At 37.1% G+C, this 19098-nt stretch overlaps 1 protein-coding gene and 1 long non-coding RNA gene across 2 annotated transcripts in view; both read right to left on the bottom strand.

The window, feature by feature from the left end:
* Positions 1-4436, bottom strand: part of LOC131576378 (sodium channel protein type 5 subunit alpha-like) — a 31559-nt gene extending 27123 nt beyond the window's left edge. The window contains exons 1-4 of the mRNA XM_058833021.1: positions 4167-4436; positions 2699-2817; positions 2092-2181; positions 899-1027 (exon numbers count right to left, since the gene is read on the bottom strand). Of these exons, the coding sequence (XP_058689004.1) occupies positions 899-1027; positions 2092-2181; positions 2699-2817; positions 4167-4436 (608 nt within the window). The remainder of the gene's footprint in view (positions 1-898; positions 1028-2091; positions 2182-2698; positions 2818-4166) is intronic.
* An 8981-nt stretch (positions 4437-13417) lies between these two features.
* LOC131576643 (uncharacterized) lies at positions 13418-19018 on the bottom strand. The gene is made up of 3 exons (XR_009277023.1): positions 18938-19018; positions 14684-14808; positions 13418-13566 (listed from the first exon to the last, which is right to left on the bottom strand). It is a non-coding gene; the product is annotated as an uncharacterized LOC131576643 (long non-coding RNA).
* Between the last annotated feature and the right edge of the window lie 80 nt (positions 19019-19098).

Raw genomic sequence — 19098 nt, 5'->3', positions numbered from 1 at the left:
ACAAATGAGAAAAAACCTACATGTAGTGTTACAAACTACTCCCTTCTTTTTTATTCTGCCACATGACAACTTCATTTGGTGCCTTTAGCTTTGCTTGTAGGAAAAGAATATTATTTATTCTCTTCTTGTCTCCGTGCTGTGCACTCCAACTGAGTTCCTGCTCTGCAATTTTTTTTCATGTGAGTTTTAGTCTATTTAGTCTTTTGGTATGTGGAATTACAGATATACATATTCACTGTGTCTTTTTTAATTCTGACATCTGTTGGCATGTGAGGAACAAAACTGCACAAAGTCCTAAATTAAAATACAGGCTACAAAGAGAAATAATGTGTGTTCTGCTTCTTTCCTTCTTACCCACGATGTCTTCATTTTCTACCTCCTTCTCTGACCATGACTGCATGCTGGAGTGGTGCTTTTACAAATCTGTCTGTTTAAACTCCAGCATCATCTTCCCAACAAGTGAAGGCTATTTCAGAGCCCATGAATTTGTATGTAAAGCAAGGTGTGCTCTTCCTTGAGCATCACTTGACACTGGGATTTCATCTGTTATTTACCACCAGGTCATTCAACACTTTGTGACCCATTTTGGACCCTTCTCAAATGAGTTTCATCTGAGGCAACATCAAGAGGCCAACTTGGTTTGGGCTGTTTATGCAATTACCTCCTGACAAAATTCAAATATAGACTGAATTGAGAATAATCATACAGTTCTAAGATGAGCTTTTTGTTTAGGTCATACTTTAAAGTCTGTTTTTCTCTTTGCAGACATGCAAATTGTGATTCAAGCACAGTTTAGAAGGGAGGATGCCAACAACTGTAAAGAATTTCAGCAACACCAAACAGTATTTTCTCTGTGTTTTTGTCCCCTGAGTGTAAAAGAAAACTGAATTTTACTTACATTACAATAATAATAGAAAAATCCAAGCAGTTCCATGGATCTCGAAGAAAAGTAAATTCATTACAAACAAATCCTCTTGCTACTATTTTAATCAATATTTCAGTAGTATATATGGCAGTGAAAACATGTCTGAGGAGGAAAGTGTATATTAAAGTTACAGAAATAAAAATATTAAAGAAACTGATACACATTCAAGCACGTTTCTATCTTGTCTCTGATTTAGTCCTTGCTTAGAGATAAAGGTAGAAAATGTGAAGCAAAATAGGTTATATTGCTTTAAGAAGCATCATGGGGACAAGATATCTTCTTGAATCTTAGTAAATTTTCCATGTAAATCTACAAACACAAACCTTCACATAAGCATATGATACTATTGCTGGATGAAGAATAGCTCACATTTCCTTAGGAAACATTTTTAAGACTGTGTTTATGTTCTAAAACAGGCTGGAAAATTTCAAAGCCTCACCATTTTGGCAGAACAATAACAACAAAGATTTATTTCAGCCGGTAAAGTTTGCACACTTTATATATTTATTCTGACAAATACACTATAAGTGAAAGAAATCCTACAGAAAATTAAGTTATCACCATGTTTACCCCAAAATGAAAGGAATTAAAATTACAGAACTTCTGAGGCTCCAGGCACATTTTCCATACTTAATTCTGGAACATTAATTCAAGTTACACTGGATACAGTGCACAAGTACAAAAGGAAGCAAAACATGACCAATAAATGGCTTTCAAGTGGGAACAACTGACTTAGGAGAGTCACCAGGAAACAGAGGAAAGAACAGAATGAATATTTATTCCTTTGTAGCTTTTGCATGATGCAAAAGAATGAACAGACATTCAGGTTATTGCTGTAAAATGGGAGACATTAAGTTAAAATACTGCTACACAATCTCTCAGAAATTTAATCCTCAAAAAGAAAAATGGGCCAACCACCTCTGTTACACCAGATGGCAAAATTAAGCAACACAGGAAAAAAAGGGCATATGGTGAGAGCCTCTAAGAAAAGGCACTGAAGCTCCACAAAAGATTGTGTGTTATAATAACAATCCTCAGCCTAACTCAGAGGTCTATCTGAGAACTTTCAAACCCCAGAATCAGACCACCGCATTATTTCAATTTTTCAGTCCTGCATGTTAGCATCCTTGGCAAAATAGTGAGCACATGGCCATTGAGGTACTTACTCAGGCCAGGAGACTTCTGAAAGAAGCTGAGGGATAGTCATAGCCAAACAATTGAGTAACACAGTACATGTAATAATGCAAAGGAAAAATGTGAATAGTAAGTTAAGGAAAAAAATGCTACATTATAAAAAATGAAGTTCATGCAAGTTGCTGATTTCCACACACAAAAATCACACAAGCATTCAAATAATTATTTTTCATTTGAATATGCCCAGAACTTTTCATGTGTTTTCCAAAGAAACTTATAACAGAATCACCAATTATCCTGAGTTGGAAGGGACCCACAAGGATCACTGAAATCCAATTCCCATCCTTACACAGGACCATCCCAAGAATCCCCCACCAAGATCAAACCTTTTCAGCTGGGTAAAATACATGTTTTAAATATAAAAATTAATTATTTACATGTGGAGACAGTTTTGGAAGTTAGGACACTAGTGGGAAATAACGTGTTTGACATGTTCAGATATTTTCACCTATAAAGACCTATTTCCACTAACTAATAATTCCCAATAAAAGTAGAAAAAGCAGAAACAGAGGAACAGAATGACATGAAATGGCACAGAATATTTTAAGATTCAAATCAGGGAAACCAATGAAAGGATATGAATGGATCAGAATTTTAATTGCTGTTTTTCTGACTGGATTAAAAGGACCAAATATAAACAAGGCAGGTGTGGCAGTAAACCGGAAAATAGTCCTCCTTTTACTTATCACCATAAAAGTCTATAAAAAAAAAAAGGATTATATATATGAAACATTTAAATGAATTAAAAATTTCTGCAAAAATTATATGTACAGTTTTTCAAGTCTGCATCTAGAGCTATATCTCACTGCAGGTAGGAATAAAACTTTCCTTTATTCCTGCTTGGAGCTGTGACCTGATTATACACATTTTAGAAGAAAGACAGCAGCTCTGCAGAAGTTCATTATTGCCTGAGAGGAAGAAGTCATAATGGGAATGAATATGAAGAGCAAGCAATCATAAGTAATTACATTACTACTCTGGGACTGTAACAATGGTCTTAATACCTTACTCTTGGACAGATTTATAGGCTACAAGAGATTATTTACAAGGTACACAGTGTAGTACTGCCAAAATCCTAGATGGTCAAAGCAAAAAATTTAATATATCTCTGTATTGTCACATAACACTGCAAATTCCCTCTAAGCTACCTTAAGATCCATGTAGATCAGTACTTTTGCCATATAGTAAAAATTAAATCTCTGGAATGAAAAACACAGTTTCTCAACTCAATCAACCTTAGTTCCTCTTCATCAATAGTATCACTTTATTACTTTGAGATAAATCTATCTGGAAGACCAAAGTCTAAAGTATGTTCTCTGATAAAATTTTTACACTCCACTAGCTTGCTGGCATACATTAAAACAGCAACTAGGACTGGTTGGAACCTTCTGCTCTTCAGATCAAATCTTCCTTGACAGTAGTAATTTAATTTAAGCATTTAATTTAGAAGGGATTCCTAGACTATCTGCTTCATACTCTGCTATAGTCAGTCTCACAAACCACTTTGGAATAGCATGGAGTATGTGCAATATAAATATGGAACAAGAAACAAAGCCAGTGAGACATAAAGTTTCAGAAAATTAATTTAAGACAATGCAAATACATGGGTTTGCTACACAAAGTAATGGAAATATCTCAAATGTGTTTCCCTTCATTTGTACAGTGTAACTCAGTGAAAGCATCTGCAATTCCAGCGTGTCTGACTGTTGGACAGGCACTGTTTATACAACAGGGAGCTCAGCCCCACAGGTATCAGAGAAATTGCTCTGGAAAACAAAGCATCGTTAATCCCAGAACACATTTACTATTAAAGTGTACCAATCACATGCCATGTTTTCATAATTAATTTTGATTCTTGACTGGAACTTAAAATACCTCTTCATTCCATAATGTACCTTAGAACTCCCCCTAGAAGTTGTCAGTAATGTTCAAAGGTCTGTCTTTAGAACAATCAACCCCCAGCCACTCCTGAATAGAGCTTTTACTGTCTCTCAAGATTTCAGCAGGCAAAAATAATAATTAAAAAAATGCTTTGGGTAGTTTTAACCTTGTGATCACTGTAGTATGGATCAAAATCCTCCAGGGGTTCCCCAACCAGCTCTGCAGGAATGTCCCCATACAGAGATGGCAACTTTTTGCAGGTTTTCAGATCAAGTTGAGGACTACGTTTTTCTTCGACTCCTTGCTCCTTATTCTTTCCTTTAACTTTGACTTGCTCCTTTTTTTTGTTGGCAATTCTTTCCTCGATTGCTGCCAAGGACTCAGGGGTGAATCGTCGAAATCTGTTAGTTTCTGATGCCCAAAACGAGGGATCCATTTTTCTCCTCTGAGTGTTTGTTTCCAGTACTAGAGGTAACTTAAGAAAGAAAGCTCTTGACAATTAGAAAATATCAGAAATAACATAATATTAGATAAATGATGTTTTACTTCTCTGAAACTCCAAGTCAAAATAGAATAAAATAGAATAGAATAGAGTAGAATATGAATAGAGTATTTCAATTGAAAAGAATCTATAATGACCATCCAGCCCAGATGTCTGACCAGTTAAGGACTGACCATTGTAAGGCCCTGGACAGTGCCCAAGTCCCTTTTAAACACTGACAAGCCAGGGGCATCAACCATCCATCTAGAAAGCCTGTTCCAGTGCTTTACCACCTTTTGGCAAAGAAATGCTTCCATGTGTCCAATATAAACCCCCTGCAGTGTTGCTTTGGACCATCCAGTGACATGTCCTGTCACTGGATCCCAGGGAGAAGAGCTTATTCTCTACCTCCCCTCCTCAGGAAGCTGTAGAGAGCCATGAGGTCACCCCTCAGCCTCCTTTTCCCCCAAAAAAGACAAGCCCAAAGCCCTCAGCAGCTCCTCTGAGGGCATTCTTTCCAGCCCTTTCACCAGCTTTGGTGCCCTCCTCTGGATACACTCAAGGACCTTTTCATCCTTCCTAAGTTGCAGGGCCCAGACCTGCCCACAGTGCTCCAGATGAGGCCACACCAGCACTGGACCCAGCAGGACAATCACCTCCTCTGACCAGCTGGTCCTGCTGTGTTTGAGGCATCCAGAAAATAAATCAAAACCAACTAGAAGTACATTGATTTAGAAGAATGAGTAATGAAAAACAGACCAAGATCAACTACTTAATCTGGATCTACCCTGTGCAATTCAGGTTACAGAAGAAATACTTTTTCCTTTGCCTTTCCAGCTTGGAAGAGTCAAAATCACATCTCTATCACAACTCTGACAATCATCTAACTGTTTCTCACTGTAGATTAAAGTATCAGCAGCCTTGCACCTCAGTTACTGCTTCTCTGTACTTCCCAAAAGCAGAATTTAGTTCCACATGTCCCACTTCTAAGGATCATCAGATCCATCCCCTCCTTTCTCATCAGAGTAAGGCCAACACCGAATTCGGCTCAAAGCTTTGTCCAGTTGCATTTTCAATTATTCTGCTTGAGGCTTAAATCCCTGACAAAGGGAAAGGGTGGCAATGAGAAGCACGGAGGTGACAAGGCAAACCACTGTAAGTATTCAATTATTAATGCCCAAACTTACCACACTACTGTAGATGACAGCAATTTACATGACACCAGTTCTCATCCGCAGAAGATGAAGAAAATTTTGCCCCATTACAGAATGATTTGTCCTTTGTGACTCACATCAAAACTGATTACTTCCACTTAATAAACACTTTTGGTCACTGCCAAGTCTTTAAAACACGCTGCATTTTTGATTGCTGAGGTCCAGCTGTGCTGCTACTTCTCATGAGCTCACATGTGGACCATGTTAGAGAATCAATACTCGCTTGCAATTACAGCTCTCCTCTTTAGATGCAGACGTATTTAAAAGAATGTGCAATCAAGAATGGTTGTGCAATGATTTTGATGGGGTCTGTGAGGCTTGGGAGGATTTTTTTTTTTCCTCCTCTGGGACTTGCCAAGAATGTTAAGGGCTGATCAGGAACCACAACTCAGAGATCAGCATTTACCATGGTAACAAAATGGAAGTATATAACCAAATAACTGTTACTTTGCCAAACCACACACACCCATTTCCAATTGAAAGCTCAAAAGATAAATTGAAAACCAAGATGTTATTTTTTTTAAAAAAAATTAATAATTCTAAAAAGATCAATTTTATCTTCAGAGGTTTTAAGGAAAACAGAGAAACTCAACTTTTAGGGAGCTACATCAACTGAAATAAATGAAGCAAAGAAAACAGTTTTAGCAAATACAAACACCATTTTAGTATTAAGGATTTCAGAGCTGAATAAAATAAAATAAAATAAAATAAAATAAAATAAAATAAAATAAAATAAAATAAAATAAAATAAAATAAAATAAAATAAAATAAAATAATGAGACAAAAGCATTGATGAAGAGCAAAAAGATGCAACACATTCCCTTCAGCAAGTGTGACCAGAAGTAATAATTGGAGAAACATTGATGGACATTTTTGAGAGGATTTCTTCAGCAGATCTGTACCAGAAACGTACTTGTGCTCACATGGAACAACAGACTTGGTCCTTGATTAACTACCAAGTATTTATAGATTGTGACTCGGGTTAGGAAAAAGGAAGCTAAAAAGATGTGACTGAAAAATCCTTTCAATACAAAGGACTGAAATGATATTAAAAAGAGAGACTGACTACGTGGAATTCCTGAAGCTCAGCTAAACTCAGCTGCCTCACCATATACTGCTGAACCGGTTGAGTTTTTAAGGCAAGACACTAAGGTAAAGTGTTATTCTGAGAAATAATTTCAATTTTTGCATGGGTCACAAAAGTTTCCCCAGTAACCAATTCTGGGAGCAAAGATGCAGAAAAAGCTTTTTTAGTAGTAGCTTAAATGCGAGATTTATTCTAGAAACTAGAGAAGAAACTTGGGTGTATGACTACAAATTAACAGAAAGAATTTGTAGGTCATTATGTCAATATGCTGCTGAGGCAGATGCAAAACTACAGATCAATTAAATCTGTTAATTTCCAGTATAGCAAATGAAAGAAATTTGCATTTAAACTAAATTAAGAGTTGAAAATCCTACAACAGATTTTGATATCTCTGGTCCTGTAGTAAAGATCAGTCCATGAATAACAGATACAAATGCACTGGTACTTTCAGTTACTAATGTACCACTTTCTACAGGATCAGGGATGCATAAGCAAACCTCCAAATTCAACTTTTTCTTTCAAATTAAAGTGGAAATTTCTTGTTTCCTCTTGAGAGGAATTGCTTTCAGTGAACAAAGTTGGGCATTGTTTGAGGTTAGTCTTCATGGCTTAAGGGTACTGCGAAAGTGACACAAAATCTTTTTATGTCAAAATCCAAGGAATTCCAGATATACTGATGAAATTTACAGAACAAATGACCTGCAAGGTACTAGAAAGGGATGAACAAAGAGTCATTAAGTGAAACAGACACTGGGCACTACAAAAGTACAATTTTCTACTAAAATTTCTCTAAAATTTCTTAAGGGTTTTCAGACAATTTTCTAGAATAGCAAATCAGTGCCAAAAATTAGCCTATTAATACAATGTTTCAGAGACATGAATTACAAAATTCTTGTTGGGGTAATGACTAATTGCTAGAGATGATAACTAAAAAATTTAGAATTTTAGATTGAAAAGCAAAATACAAATTCAAGCCTTATATACAACTCCTTGATTTGGCTCCACTTGCATGAATTTCAGAAATCTTTTCAGCTCCCTAAAAGCACAGAGTTTTTTTTAAATGCAGCGAGGTAATAGCCATTAAACTATTGACCAGAAGATATCCAACAGTCCACAAAAGTAGGATTGAAACTGATAAAACTGCTCAGTAAAATTCTATCAAAGTCAGTAAGGGGCATTTATGAGATGTTTCTTAAAATAGGAAAATTAGTAGGAACATAAATATAAAAAATGTCCTTATCTGTGTTTAAATCTAATTTTAGCATGGATTATAACCAATTCTGAGTGCCAAATTACTTCTATCAACTCCCTTGTCAAGGACCACCATTGAATATTTCCTATGAGCACCTGGATCTACAAAAATTAAAGGGTAAAGTAACTGCTAGTTTGATTTTAGTGTGCATTTAGCATAGTCTTTCCCACGGGAATAAAGATGTGTTCACCTCTTCACATGAAATAAGAAAAAAAGTTAAAAAGCAGCTCAAAGCAACACCTTATGAAACAGAACAGAAACTCCCTGTTTTCTGTTCTGTATTTTATCAAAAGCTCCTGCTATCACCTACTCAGTTTCAATAAGCAGAAAAAAATTCTATTTCTGATCACCATTTTCATCTGTCAGTGATGGTGAATAATGCAACAGATTTTAGTCCTTAGTAAAATCCAGCTTGGACTTTAGAGGACTACTGCTGTTTCTAAAATACAAGGCCATTTCTTCCACCCAGCACTTTGTCCCCCACTCTCCACTTCTCAGTCGTCACCCCATCTTAAGGAAAAGTTTGTGTTTGGATGGGTTGGATAAATATCTACCATCTGTTGGTTTTTTTGGTGTTGTTTGGTTTGATTTTTAACACAGGTAATAGACATTTATTCACAATATCAATATTAAATGATGGAATTATAGTATATGATATATTATATGATATATGATATAATATTATAATATATAATTAATATAATATACTCACTCATTAGTTCCAAAAATCAGAAGTCTGTGTAATGGGCTAGACTGTGCATTACTTAAACATCCTGAAAAAAAATCACTCACCAGTATTTTTGTGAGAAAAACATTCCAGACTTGTGTAGGTAAAGAAATTTTAGTATGTCAAGTTCAGTGTAACTTAGATTAGATAGTACTAAAGCAAATTTGAGGAATACTCTGCATGAGGTGATACAACAAAACAGAGCAGACAGCAATTAATATGATAATAATTAATATGAAAATAAATAATAGTAATTAATATGATAAATATATCAATACTAAGTAAAATGTTTCTCTGACACATGTAAATTATAGCAAGAGCTACATGTTTACAGCAATGTAGTGTTCTTACATTAATGACAGATTTTCTTACATAGATGCTCCCTGTACCTAAAATAAAACCACATCTAATACTTGGAAACATGTCTGCACATATTTTATTTATATAAACACACACACACACTTTTTTACATATATCCCCAAAATTTTGATCAAATTAAGATAATCAGCAACTGAGTTTTCTCATAGTATACAAATATTTAGCAAAAATCAAAATACTTACAATATCCCCTTCAAAATGAAAAAGGCTTCACACTGATTTCTGAAGGTAATGTTGGCTGGCTGATATCTCCAAGGAGACAGAAAGTCTTGGTTTTCTCACCTTCACCTTTCCATTCCCAACAACATCATTTCTCCTGAGCCAGCTCCCATGCAGAAAGTTTTCTTTGTAGCGGGATGCCTGTGGGAGGGATGGAGGGAGGAGCTTGGTTGCTTTTCTGAAAACAGTAAATGAAATTTTGTGCTCTCACCAACAGCACTGTAAGAAAGGGAAAAGTACTTGGGTGATACTTTTGAAGAATAATTCCCTAAATATTAATCAATTATTTTTTTTCTGCTGAAATTATAGCTACATTTATTAAAAGCAAAGATGGATTTTTGTTCAATTGCAAATAAAGGTGTACAATAGTAAGAAAGAAAAAGGTTTCATATTTCATATTTCATTCCAAGCTTTTAACCATGCTGACATGCATTAAATATTGGCACAAAATTTTCCTTTCATTAAAGGCTTTTAGTTAGAAATTAGAGTATATATTACTGTTTTTTCATTTGTTAATTTCCGCTTTTTATTATTCCCAGGATCTGACGTATGTTCATTATATCTTTTAGAGACAAAATCGGAAATTTAAATATTCTATCTGTTATACACCAGACCAGAGCCCAAAATAAATTCAATAGCACATGCCATAACCTCCATTAAACATACAAACCTTGTTTGAGCAAAATGAAAATCACAGCATTTATCCTCATATCTGAAATTACTTATATTTATTTTTTTTTTAAAAAAGAGATTTATAAAGCCTGCTAGCAACAGGTATTGGACACTAACACACACCCACATTCATGGGGAGCCCTAATGCTAGGTACAGTTATTTCTCTTAATTACATCAACAGAACCCATTACTGTTTGAAATTTCTTTTCTTTATTAAGTAGAATATAAATCTTCCTTATCATCCTTCCTGATGATAAGAAAGTTACTCTGGGTTTTGCTGGAAGAATTCTGAAGGAACTACACTGTCCTTAAAAACCAGACAGCACTAAAGCACTCAAAGAAATAGTGATTAAACCTATTTCTGCATAGATACAACTGCAGATGGTTTTAAAAGAAATAAAACTCTAAGTGTTCTGGTGGTGCAAGCAGCAACAGGACATTTTAAGTTCCAGTGTAAATTATTTTTCTAGAAAGCAAGATTATGTTCTCAAGACAAGTTCAATTAAGAGAGCAGAATTTTAAAGATCACTCAAGCATCAATCTATAAAGGCACTACAACTGCTACATTTACAATGCTGCACTAGATAATACCACTAAATGCAATAAAGATCCCTACCTGCACGTATTTATTCTGCTGTATCTTCTCCATCCATCTGTCCCTGTGAAAAATGGGGCACAGGAGATAAACACAGACCTCAACACAGCAAAAAGAATTGCACTCCTACTGTACACTGTAATGTTTAAAATCCAAAAAGCGAGAGCTCAGAGAATAAGTTTTTATTATCTTCAGCAGTTCAGGACTTGCAGCTAACCACAAAACACTTAGACAATTACTTGTGCTACAGTGGAAAATTTCCTTTCTGCCATTAGGAAGGCAGTTTCTTACAGTTGAGAGAGGGCAGAAAACCAGCCTGAGAGTAACAACACCGTCTTCTTCCCTTTTTCATTCATTATTCCCGTGGAAATAGGAGGAGGGAAATAAAAAAGCTGATGTTTAACAACAAAAAGATAATGTTCATTATATAAATTACTAAAATTAAATTCATTACAGAAATTACTGTTAATTTATTCACCATGCTCTTGACGTGGATCTGTTTCCTCCATTAACTGCAAAGTGCAGTACTTTTCTTTTTCCTTTTTATTGCCAGAACACAAGACAAATATTTCTTGTTGGTAGCATTAGCACACCACCATTAGTTTAATGACTAAGAGTGTACAGATGTCAAGAGCTGAAAAAAACAGATTTTTGCATAATTAAATGTCTCTTGTAACTGTGCCATAACTTTAAACATCAGTTGCCACTTTAAATTATGGATCAGAAATGCAGTCATGAAAGATATTGAGGCATCTAACAATTCATGTACACTGTGTGACCCTCTTATCCTCAGATTCCATCCAGCCACCTCCTCCACTAGCTTCCAACTACTGAGAAATGTTCCGTGGTACAATCCCAGAAATGTGTCTCCTGTTCAGTGGGACACCCAACACACCACCCATGCCTGTTTCAGAGGGAGAAGGGTTCAGGCAAGGTCTCTCTTCCTATTTTTCTCATTTACAGGAATGGGACAGTTATTTAAGATCCTAACAAATTCAGTATGATTTACCTCCTTTTCCTGTCTGAGACTTCCCCTCAATAACTCACTGACCAGGAACCCCTACTGTAGGACACCTGAAATGACTGAGATCATCAAAAATCTCTTTCTCACTACATTACCCTCCAAGATCTGTATTATTAAGACTGGGTCTCAAACTGGCTAAAATTACAAGCTGGACACAAGATCCCAGATGGATACAAGAGGAAATGGAACAAGAACTTCAAAAAAACCAGGTCATTGCCATCAGCTGATGCATCTGTAAATCTAATCCTGAAATTTGTGTACTGACCTCTCCAAAGTTCTCTTTGTATGATTCATACAAGCACAGAAATTTTGAGGAAATAAGTGTTTTACAGAGAAAAAATAAATACATTTATCAAAAATTTAATATAAAAATCAACACCACTTTACTTGTAGGCTAAAAACATCCAGTAACTTTGGTCACAACAGTTGGAAGGAAAATTATTTGAGTCTGAGAAAGATATTTCATGTTTTCAAGAAATGGCTCCTGCAAAACAAAATCATACAATCCATAACTAGATCATGTCATCCACTGACAAAGAATGTCATTGAATTTGATATAAAGTGTCTTTTTGAGTGTTTTAATTTAGGTCAAGATTCTCAAAGAGACAAATCATGACTGTTAATTACAGAGGTTATGGTTATGGTTCACTGTCCATTAGACAGCACCAACCACAAGTGAGTCTGAGACAAATGCAGAGATGCCAATGATCCTCCATTAGAATCAGCAAATGCAAATCACTTTTCACTCAGAAAACCCCACAAAGCACAGAAAATCCAGCTGTGCACATAACAGCAAAGTATGAACACAGACACAAAAATACTCTCCTGAAAGCAAAATCTCAGACTCTGGAGAGCAGGGAATGGAAATCATGTCAGAGGGAGCACAGGGAGATTTTGAGTTTTGTTAAACACAGCTGCACCATAGGAATAGAGGTTGTCTCTTCTGGGCATAATGAAAATAAACACAAATCATAATCACAGCAAAAAACTTTTATTAACAAAAACAGGTTGTTATTTTTGCCTTCTTACAATATGCAAGGAAAAAAGTTTTCCAAGTAACTTTAGAGGTAAAAATCAGAAAGTTCCATTAATGAGGAGGAACTGTTTAAATGTTGCAAACCTGAACAAGTAATTGCATGACAGACAGAATTTCTCAACAGAAAATCATAAAGACTTTCAGGTGAATGAGACCTTTGATACTGGATGGCTCTTCAAGTTGAAGTTAAAACTAGTCAAATGTAGACCAATAAAATGGCACCAGTATTTAACAGGATGGACGATTTTCTACTGAAACTACTTGTGAGCACTTGTGGCCTTCTCAACTACTCAAAAGCATTATTGTCTGATAGTATCAGCAGACCTTTGATTTTGCATCCCTGCCTTGCTTTATGTACACAAGGAATTCACAGCAGAATTTTGCAGGGCAATAATTCATTATAAGACAGATCTTGAGCAGTGTAACAGCTGCTAACTCTGATGCTAACAGCTCATAAATGATATTTCTTACAAATTCATGTTAAAAAGGTACTTCACTGCTCAGCAATAAAATTTCAAACTCCTTGGTAATTCAAGGATTTGCATTGGAGACACTTGCAATGAAAATTATTTGGAGAGTTTTCTGTTTATTTCAACTGCAACTTCAGAAAATTTGCAATTCTCCTTCCTGTCTGTAAACTGGCATACAGGGAGTGCAGTGCCCACAATTTGGGAAGCAGTATAACCTCTGGAATATCACATTAAGAGTCATCTCTAAGTAATGCACACACATTTATTACAATGCAAACTCAAATGCATCCTTGGTGGGCTGAACTAATTCAGCTGCTGGCCAGAAGCCTCAGGATTCCCCTTAATTTCGAGGATGACTAATTTCATGATGCAGACAAGATTCCAGGAATGTCTTATAAAATATCATAACTCTGGAACAAGAACAAAAATAATAGGGGACATCAGGAAAAAAAAAAAAAAAAGGTGAGGAAATGCAGAAATACATCTGCTTTGTTACACTTGGAACACAGAATCACGCAATATTACTGTCCTGGGGTGACTTTATGATACTGGTATCCCCAATCGTCTGGTTTATGTTATATATTAAGTTCTGCACCTTTAAGAATGACTCTGAGAGCAAGAGAGGGAGGTAGAAGAAGCCGCAGTTTGTGTTAAAGAAAACATCACTCCCACACATCTCGCTCCTGGACAATTACATAAATACTAAAACCAAAACAATACATAGAGAAAGTAATTTTTAAAATCTCCAAATTATCTGTGAGATAAACAAAATATGCAACTCCATCTCTCTTAGGAAAGAATCCAAGAGTGTAAGAGATATGCTGTATTTATCAAGACAGTAATTTGCATGATTGCCATTTCCCTTTTTTCATGCTGCACAATGAAATAAGAAATCGACAGACATGAAATTTGGTATTTGGTAAATAGCTAATTGACTTTACAGAACAGCAGGAAATAGCTTTTATGGTAAGTACACATTAAATGCACTGTTACACAAAGTAGCTTTCTGCCTAATGACCTAATGTACACTGAAGTCTGAAAATGATCTCAGTGTCTGAAGTTCAAGTTATTCCATCTGTTTCTTCTTAGTGTTCTGAAAAACAGTATTTTTGAAGCATTTTACATTTCTCCAGAGTGAGATGCTAGGAGCAAAATACTGCTGTTACAATCTCTGAAAGACTTCCAGCATTTCTGATGCAGTCTTGTTAACACAGTTTATGAAGTCTCACCTTTTATTGCATGGGCCTCCAAACACAACCATGAAATGAGAAACACCAAGAGCCCCAGCAAAGGTTGAGATATTTGGTTTCACACCTATTTCCAACTGTACCTCCCTGTATGATTAAAGTCTAAACTTCAACATGTGAAGAATGCAACTTGTAAAAAAACTAATACGAAGGTGTTTTTGTTATTGCTGTGCAAGGCTTACACAGAGCCTGCTTTTCCTACTGGCACACTGGCAGAGGAGGCAGGGGCTGCACAGGAGGCTGGGAGGAGACACAGCCAGGACAGGTGACCCAAACTTACCAAAGGGATACTCCAGACCATGCCTGGGAAAAAGTGGAGGGAAGAAGGATGAAGGTGGGAACATCAGCATTTGTCTTTCCAAGTCACTGCTCCACATGATGGGGGTCCCTGTCTCTTGGAGATGGCTGAACACCCACCCAGGGGGAAGCAGGGAATTAATGCTTTGGTTTTCCTTGCTTGTGTGCATGGCTTTTGCTTTCTCTATTAGACTGTCTTTAACTCAACCCACAAGTTTTCCAGCTTTTACCCTTCTGATTCTCTCCCTGATCCCACTGGTGGGGGAGCAAATAAACGAATGGCTCTGAGAGGCTTTTGATGGGGTGAAACCACAATTCCTTATTCACCAAACACTCCACCCACTGAATCCATCTCTCTCCAGTTCAGAGAGGAGGATGTTGTGGGGGACCATGTCAAGGTCTTTACAGAAATGACATCCAGAGCCCTTCTCTTGTCCACAAATGTGGTCAATCCATCACAGAAAGCCACTGGGTGGTCAGGCAGGACTTGCCCTGGGAGAAGCTGTGCTGGCTGTCCCGAGTCCCCTCCCTGACCTCTGTGTGCCACATTACAGGAGGAATTGTCCTGTGATCTCCCCAGGCACAGAGGGAAGGCTGACAAGGTGGGAGCTCCAGCAGCCTCCTTTCTACCTTCTTTAAAGATTGGCACAAAATGCTTCCCTTTTCCCAGTTACCTGGGACTTCACCTGACTGCCAGGACTTTTCAAATACCTTAGAGAGAGGGTTGGCAGCTACATCAGACAGATCCCTCAGGGCTTTGAGATGTATCACATCAGGTGTCATAAACTTATTTCCATGCAGGTGTCATGAGCCTGATTGTTACTCACATTGGGAAGCATTTTTTTTACAGCAGTGGGAAAAGGATGATTTAAAGTATCTCCTAATACAAATTTGAAACGCGTTTATTTTTTGTTTCAAATATAAAATGAAGGCTTGTTTTGTTTAGTTTAGTTGTGTGCTGGCTTCAGGCTAATGGTAATTGTCAAAGTGTTTCAGATGCTGTCATGTACAAAGTATGGAGATTTATTGGATTCTGGGTTGGAAAGGAATGAGACAAAGTGAAGTTTTCCCTGTAAGTAAATACTGAGCAAAGTGCCTGACTACATTTCACTATACATTAGTTCATTAAGAAGCTGATGACTTCTTCTGACAACACAATCGTTTTCATGCATACACTTAGGTGATTTCTTGTCTTGTCTTAGAGGTAGTGAAATTCTGATATTAGTTTTGTGTTATTCTTTGACAAAATGAAATACTAATTTCATTCATAAACCCCAACTATCACTTCATTATCCATAATCACCAAAGGATTATTCATTTAATAAAGATAGTATTGTGTCTTTTAGAGCAGTCAGCATCTTTTGTGCAGTTGATTTGAAATTGACTTTGTTTATAGACAGAGAACATTTGCTTTTTACATTTCTATGCAATTTAAAAATGGAGTTTCTTTTTTGTTGTTTTTTTTGTGCATCAAAGAACTTTAAGTATAATGTGGTTGCTATTAGTGTATATAATGCAGTGCTTGTTCAACCTGTCAGGTCATTAAACTGCATTAAACTGTAAAAAAAATGTACAGTGATGCCTTTGTATCACAAAACCATTGTGCTTAGAAGAAATCTCTGGAGATTGTTTGGTCCAACAAAGATCACATTTACTGAGGGCTGCTAAAAATATGAGTATCATAATAGTGATAATTTCCTGGTTTCTCTGTGTGTGTTTATCAAACCTGAACTAAAGGCAATATTACATAAAAAACCATGGCAAGTAATATTTTCTTTGTTATGCAGGAAACCTTCCAGCCTTTCATCATGTTTGTGTCATTTCCTAGTAGGAAAGTGGTAAGATGAGCTGGGCTATAACATTAGCTGCTTGCTTTAGGTTTTGGAAGAGAAAGAATATGATGTTTACATGAGTCTAAGGATTATTTTTCAATTTCCATGAAAATCTCATCTTCTTAGGCTAGATTTTGAATTTCTGAGAACACTACAGTGAGCAAACTGCAGCTGAGTCAGAAAGGAAGTCATGGAGAACCAAACAGACCTCAGGAATGAAGCCAGGATGTTGAGACAGGGAGAGGAAGAAGAATGGAAGTGCCCAGAAGGCAAGCATTGAGTAAACAAACGTTGTAATGAAGAGTAAGTAATGGAAGTAAGAGTATAAATATTGTATTTCCTTAATAACAGTGAGTTGTAGAATGCTGTGGAATTTCCCAGTTTCCACTGTGTGCTGCTCCATCCCCGCTCATAAGGCTTGATAGTCACAGAATTAAAATGTTAAAGATTTCAGAAATACACTGTAAGAATGATTTGGAGATGAGAAGTAAGATTTTGTCCAGTGGAGAGAAGATGGAGGAAACATGACAGCATGACAAACAGTTAAGAAGAAATATGGAACAAACTCATCTTCATGTCCACTAGGAGTGAACCCAGAAGTAACAGGCTGAGACTGCAGCTCAGAAAATTCAGATGAAGCACAAGAAAACCCTTTTTTGGCACTGAGAACAGTGAAGCAATAGAATATGTTGCAGATGAAGGTATTGGAATCACCATCTGTTGCAACTAGGGACTAAACAGATATCTCCAGGAATTACATCAGTGGAGTTGATGCTGTTTTGGGATAAAAGAACTAATTGATTTTAAGACATCACTCCCAACACCATTTTTAAAAGATAGAATTATACAGCTACAAGTAGAAAATGTTTTGCATAAAAAAAGGCCTCACTAGTCCTCCAGGAAAAGCTGTAATATGTTCTCTACTTGGGATAATAGCAACATAAATTCGAGATATAAGGACATGCATTTTAAGATCAGATAATCATGGAAAAAAATACCCAAAGGACATGGGAGATTCTACATAGCTTGAAACCAAAAGCGTTGTAGGCTATATATAATTTATGGGCATGACTCAGATGCAACTGTTTGAAAATACTGCATTTAGGCTGTGCTTTATGGCATGTGAAACTTGGTGATCTAAAATATGATTTAAATGTTTTGTGTGACTAAAATCTCCTGAGATATCCTATTCTACGTCTGCATAAGCAAGGCATTCAAGTAAAACAACCCAGAGTTTTAGACTCCATCATGTCCAAAATCTGCCACAAAAATACATTCACATAACAATGTACAATGAGACCAGTCTTTGTAGTGGTTCTCTGGAAGTGATGTGTCTGTAACTACAACTCTTGCTGCTGGATTAAAGGAGAGAAATTACCATTGAGGAATTAACTTTGTCTTAAATTTGCTTCATCTAACCAGTAAATACTGGGTTCCAGTTCAGTTATTAGGAATAAATTCTTCACTGTGAGGATTGTGAGGTCCTGGCACAGGGTGCCCAGAGAAGCTGTGGCTGCACCTGGATCACTGGAATTGTCCAAGGTCAGGCTGGATGGGGCTTGGAGCAACCTGGGATGGCAGGGAATGGCACTGGTGAGTTTTAAGGTCTTTTCCAACCCAAACCATTCCATGATTCCATGAAACACTGCAGATAAGGAAGGACTTTGGCCAAGGCAGATCTCATTTCACAACCACACACTCCACTTGCAACTGTGATGAAGACACTGCGTCCTGCACTGCTAAAAAAAGTGATCTGTATCAAAACAAAGTTTAAATCAGCAGAAGTAATAAATATCCTAATCTACTTAGCCTTGCAGGCAACATTGAAGAATAGGAATACCTGAATGCATCATTTCCTCCCTAACTCCTGACATTTTACCTCTCGCTGTACTCTTTCTTCACTGATTAACTATGAGCACTTCTACTGATCTACCACAAAGTAACCAGTCTAACAAATGGTGTGCCAGGAATAGAGTTTTGCATATAACTTCATACAGCTCCTCACCCAGAAGATACAGAATGAGATACAAAATATTCTGAGTTGGAAAGGACCCAGAAGGATGTTAGAGTACAACTTTTAAGAGAATGCCCCACTATGGGGGTCAAACCCACGACCCTGGAGTTATCAGCACCATGCTCTAACCAACATCCCTACTTCTTAATCGACAAGAATATCCCACACAGAGAAATCTCTGGCTATTATTCATGAAGTACAAAACTACTGATAAAAGACCGTCTGATTACTGAAACAGCTGACTTGGTTTATTCGATTGGGCCCTTTCTTATTTCAACACAAGCCTTTCGCCGCCACTCCAGACGAAGCAAAGCCGGACAAACACACCGCAGGAGCATCAGAAAGTGGAGCGGTACAAATCAAGAGCAGCGGAACCGCGGCGGGGACAAACCTGGCCCGCCCTGGGGCCGGGCTGAGGCGGTGCCTCATGAGGCGGCAACATGGCGGCCACGGCGTCAGGGCGGGAGCGCTGGCCACGCCCCCATTGGCCACGCCCCACTGGCCACGCCCCCTCCCACCGCTAGCGTATAAAAGCCTCGCGCGGGCCGGGTA

The sequence above is a fragment of the Poecile atricapillus genome, chromosome 2 (genome assembly GCF_030490865.1).
Source record: "Poecile atricapillus isolate bPoeAtr1 chromosome 2, bPoeAtr1.hap1, whole genome shotgun sequence".
Lineage (NCBI taxonomy): Eukaryota > Metazoa > Chordata > Aves > Passeriformes > Paridae > Poecile > Poecile atricapillus.
The sequence above is the reverse complement of the archived record's forward strand: the minus strand, read 5'-3'. Positions and strand labels throughout refer to the sequence as shown.